The sequence below is a fragment of the Orycteropus afer genome, unplaced genomic scaffold (genome assembly GCF_000298275.1).
Source record: "Orycteropus afer afer isolate SDZICR_OR568_19922 unplaced genomic scaffold, OryAfe1.0 scaffold00440, whole genome shotgun sequence".
In the NCBI taxonomy this organism is placed as follows: Eukaryota; Metazoa; Chordata; class Mammalia; order Tubulidentata; family Orycteropodidae; genus Orycteropus; species Orycteropus afer.
The window spans coordinates 2,052,673-2,058,187 of NW_006922027.1; the positions used below are offsets into that span (position 1 = coordinate 2,052,673).

General features: G+C 37.3%; 1 protein-coding gene across 1 annotated transcript in view; it reads left to right on the forward strand.

Annotated features, from left to right (window-relative positions):
• GINS1 (GINS complex subunit 1) overlaps positions 1 to 5,515 on the forward strand; it is a 95,630-nt gene that overhangs the window by 59,712 nt on the left and 30,403 nt on the right. The window contains exon 5 of the mRNA XM_007954179.1: positions 3,949 to 4,065. Coding sequence (XP_007952370.1) covers positions 3,949 to 4,065 — 117 coding nt within the window. The remainder of the gene's footprint in view (positions 1 to 3,948; positions 4,066 to 5,515) is intronic.

Consider the following 5,515-nt stretch of genomic DNA (forward strand, 5'->3'; position numbering starts at 1 on the left):
TTTTTTTTTTTAATTTTCATTTTTGAAACTTAAGATTCACACAGTACTTACTGTTTTGCAACTGATTTCTTTTAGTAAGTGTATTTTTGAGATTCTGCTATATTGATGTGTAAGCTATAGTTTATTTCTTTTCTGTATGTACAATATTTCATTTTAAGAAGAGACTGTAGTTTATTGTTGATGCTGTTTCCAACTTCTGACATGATGACCAGTATTATTATGAACATTCTTCTCATGTGATGCAATAAGTACACATTTGTGATGGAAGGGCCATATATTCCAGTTTATGCCTGTTCTACATAATTATTAATATTACCTCTTTTCATTCTTAAAAATGTCCTAAGTCTTTTAATAATAAATTATACAGACAATATGCAGGGTTTTTCTATCTTAGTACTCCTGACATTTTGGGCTGAGTAATTCCTTGTTGTGGAGGCTGTCATGTACACTGTAGAATATTTAGCTGCATCCTTGACTTCCCCCCACTAAATGCCAGTAGCACCTCCCATCATTTTTGACAACCAAACATGTCTTCAGACATTGCCAAATGTCCCCTGAGGGACAGAATCACCTCTAGTACAGTACCACTGGTTTTAGTCTATAACCAAACCATACCAAACTCACTGCCATTGAGTCAGATCCAACTCATAGAGACTACTCCTTGGGTTTCTGAGGCAGTATCACTATGGAAGTAGATTGCCCCATCTTCCTTCCGAGGAGAGGCTGATGAGTTTCAACTGCCAGCCTTCTGGTTAGCAGTCAAATGCATTGGGCATTACGCCACCAGAGCTTCCAATTTTACTCTATAGGGTATTTATATTTTCACTAGATACTACCAAATAGTTTTCCAAAGTGGCCGTCCCCTTTACCGTTTCATCAGTGGGATATTTGCCTCCTGTTGCTGTAGTCTGCATCCATACCTCTTTGTGTCCTAATTTTAGCCACTCTGGAGGATATCTCGTGGTATCTCATTTTGATTTTATTTTTCATTTTACTAACTAATTGGGCTGAGAATTTTTTATGTTTAATGGCCATCTGGATATCCTGTTTATGAAGCACATATTTAAGTCTCAAAGTTATTTTTTACTTTATGTTCATTCATAAGTTGATGAACATTTGGGTGTTTTTCTTATTGATTTGTTTGTAGGATTTTTTCATATATTCTGGTCATTTGTGTCTTTTGTCAATTATGTGTATTGCAAGTATTTTCTTCACTTTATGATTACCCTTTTTACTTTCTTAATGATAGTCAAAATTCTGGATAACTGGTATGGTCCAGCTTACCTTACATGGTTAATTTTTGTGTCCAATGTAAGAAATCAGTGTTTACCCAAAAGTTATGAAGATATTTTCCTATGTAATCTTTTAGGAGCTATATTATTTTACCTGCTACCAAGAGATTTACAGTGGGATTAATCTTTATGTATAATATAGGAGTCAAGTTTGATTTTGAATGTAGATATTGAGATGATTCAGCACCATTTATTGCAGAGATCCTCCTCTTTCCACTGCTTTGTGTGCTACTTTTGTCATAGATTGAGTGCATATCTGTATTTTGGAGGGGAGGGGACTTCTTTGCTTTTGTTCGGCTGTATGTTCTTGTATGTTCTTGCACTTGTTCTTGTATGTTCTTCTATGTTCTTGCACTTCTAGAATTTTATAATGTCTTGAACAGGTCTTCTCATCTTGTTCTTATTTTGAGAGTGTCTCCATCTGTTTTTGACCTTTTACATTTCCATATGAGTTTTATATTCAAATTAGTCAAGTTCCAAAACCATTAAGATTTTTATGAGACAGAATGTGTATGAATTGATGTGTGGAAAATGAATTTGATCTGTAAACTATCACCCAAATCACAATAAAAATTTTTTTAAAAAGTTGAAATATTGATCAATACTGAATTGTATCTGTAGATTAATTTGATGCGAATTACATTACCAGAATTTTGAATCTTCCAATCTATGAACATGTTGTTGTTGTTGTTATATGCCGTCGAGTCAGACCTGACTCATAGCGACCCCTCCTTGGGTTTCCAAGGCAATATCACTATGGAAGTTGATTGCCCAGCCTTCCTTCCGAGGAGCAGCTGGTGGGTTTGAACTGCCAGCCTTCTGGTTAGCAATCAAGTGCCTTAGGCACTATGAACGTGGTATATCTTTAATGTCTCTCAACAATTTTTTAAAACATAACAGATTTATTAAAATATAATTTATGTACTGTAAATTTTACCCTTTCAGAGTGTCCAATCTAGTGTTTTTTAGTATATTCATAATTATGCATTCATCATCACTATCTAAATTCAGAATATTCTCATCCTCACAGAAAACAATACCTTCCTTTAAACTTGAAACTGAACCCACTTCCAGAGATCACCTGTCAGCTAAACAATAAAAACCCACTGCCATCAACCTGATTCCTACTTATAGCAACCCTATGTTGTTGTTGTTGTTATGTGCCATTGAGTCAGACCCGACTCATAGCAACCCCTCCTTGGGTTTCCGAGGCAGTATCACTACAGAAGTAGGATTGCCCAACCTTCCTTCCGAGGAGTGGCTGGTGGGTTTGAACCACCAGCCTTCTGGTTAGCAGTCAAGTGCCTTAGGCACTAAGCTACCAGAGCTCCCAGCAACCCTATAGGACGGGGTAAAACTTCCCTATAGAGTTTCCAAGGCTGTAAATCTTTACAAAAGCAGAGTGCTTCATCTTTCTTCCATGGAGCAGCTGGTGGGTTCAAACTGCCACCCTTTTGGTAGCAGCCGAATGCTTTAACCACTGTGCCACCAGAGCTTCTTAGCCAAATAATATGCCTGTAAATTGAAAAGTGTCACCCATGAGGAACTTGCTTCTCAGAACAATCAACTACACAAGACCAAAAGGACAGCATTTTCCTAAAAAGAAAGTTCAGAAGGCAGGAAGGGACAGGAAAGACAGGTGAATTGAAACAAGGAACCCAGGTAGGAAGTGAAAAGAGTGCTGTAACATTGAGGGGATTGCAACTAATGTCATAAAACAAAATGTGCATAAATTGTTGAATGGGAAACTAAGTTGTTCTGTAAACTTTTCACCCAAACCACAATAAAGTATTCCCCAAAAGGAAATGCCCTACCATTAGCAATCACTCCCATTTCCCCAGCCCCTGGCAAATAGTAATCTACTTTATACATTTATGGGTTTATACATTATGGACCTTTCATATGAATGGAATTATAAAATATGTGCTTTTTTGTCCTTCACTTTACATAATGTTTTCAGTGTTTATCCTTGTTGTATATCTCAGAAGTTAATCTAAAATATAGCTAGCTGAATAATCTATTGCATAGCTATACCATATTTTGTATATCTATTCATTTGTTGATGGACATTTGCATTGTTTTCTCAACAATATTTTTTAGTTTTCAGAAATAGATTCAACATAGAATTTATTCATAATTCTAGAACAAAGAATTATTCATAGTTTTGCTTCTGATGAAGGTTTTTTAGGTCTGTGATTACATACACTGGTTTGTAAGCTGTGGGAGAACGGGGATTTTTATCCATTTTGTTGAATGATCCATGCTGAGTACACAGACTAATGTCTGGCTTATAGAGCGCAACCAGTAATATTTGTTGTATCACACTCATGGTCTATGTGAGTTTATGTGCTGTTCTTGAAAGGATGATTGCACAATTTCTGCAAGCTTGTTTTTCTTTGTAGGGGCTCTGGTAGCATAGTGCTTAAAGCATTTGGCCACTAACCAAAAGGTCAGTGATTCAAAACCACCAGCCACTTTGTGGAAGAAATATGAGGCAGTCTGCTTCCATAAAGGTTTACAGCCTTAGAAACTCTATGGGGCAGTTCTGCTCTGTCCTAAAAGGGTGCTGTGAGTTGGAATTGTCTTGATGGCTGTGGGTTTGGTTTAGTTTGGTTTTCTTTGTAACTTGGTGAAATGTCCACTTTTGTGTTTGCAGATGGAGTGGTTCAGTCATTATAAAAAGTCTCTTGCTACGTATATGAGGTCATTGGGAGGAAATGACGGTTTGGACATTACACAGGATATGAAACCTCCAAAAAGCCTGTACATTGAAGTAAGTTTTACCTCATAACAATGAGTTTTTATTTAATGTGTGGATTATGATACCTTTTATCTAAAAAGCAGTATATAAATATATATTAGCTTATATTATATAAAAGAAAGGAAGACCTCAATATTCACAATAGCCAAAAGGGGGAAGCCACTTAAATGAATGTCAACAGATGAATTAGGTAAACAAATTCCAGTACATACATATGTGGAATTTACTCAGCCTTAGAGAAATGAATTCCTGATACATGCTACTACACATATGAACCTTGAAAACATGGTGAGTGAAATAAGTCAGTCATAAAAGGGCAAATATAATATCCCACTTGCAGGAAACAGGCAAATGTATGGAGACCAAAGTTTATTAGTGGTTACCAGGAATGGGATGGAGAGGGGAAATGATATATAGCACTTCACAGTCCTACCACAGTCCCTTACTCCCTTAGGGAGTACTTAGTTTCTGATAATAGTGGTAGAATAAATTGATAGTTAAAAAGTCTCATTTTTCAAAAAGAGAAGGGAAGTGTTCTGGTTACTTAGTCCCGCTCTGACAAGAATATACCACAAATTGGATGGCTTGAAAAAAACAGGAGTTTATTCTCTTATAGTTTGGAGGCTTTAAGTCCGAGTTCAAAGTGCCAGGCTCTAGGGGCTGGGTGAAGCCCCTCAACCTTGGACTTCAGCTCTGCCTCCTGCTCCCGGCCCACTGAAGCTGGAGGTTTTTCTTCACTCAGCTGCTGGCTGCTGAGGCTGACAAGCGTAAGGTTGACAAGTAATAAGGCACAGTCCCAATATTACCAAGCCACACGTCAGGCCATTAATTCAAATCCATTAAAAGTCCCAAGATCAGCAGATCATGGCAGGCTCCTGAACAACAACTGGGCTACATGTAGGGTTCAACCATGCCATAAGCTAGAGACCATTCCCAAGGCTTCTCCTTGTATACATGAAGCAGACCATATCCCTAAGGCAGCTAGCTACTCAGCTGCTCCAGTAGATTCCACCATGGAGTTAATTACCAATCTCATCATGGGGAATACTACCACCAGCTGCCCAGCCACTCAACCAGGCCCAGCCAAGTTGACACACAACCTTAACTACCACAGGAAGCATAAAACAAACAAAAATTACCCGTAGGGGGATGGTGGAAACAACATGGCACAACTAAAATTTTCTGGATGTACATTGTAAAACTGTTGACTTTTGAACTGTATGTATGTTTACGTTTTTTCTTTCTTTAAAGTTTCATTGTGGTAAAGTACATATAACAAAAAATTATCATTTTACCCATTTTTTTAAAATGTATTTTACTGAAATATAACTTATGTACAGTGAAATACACAAAACTAAAGTAACATGGGTCAATGCATTTTCTTTTTTTTTTTTTGCAGTGTTCCCTCTCCACCCCTCCCACCCCTGGCAACCAACAAAGTTTCCCTCCTTATATAAACCTT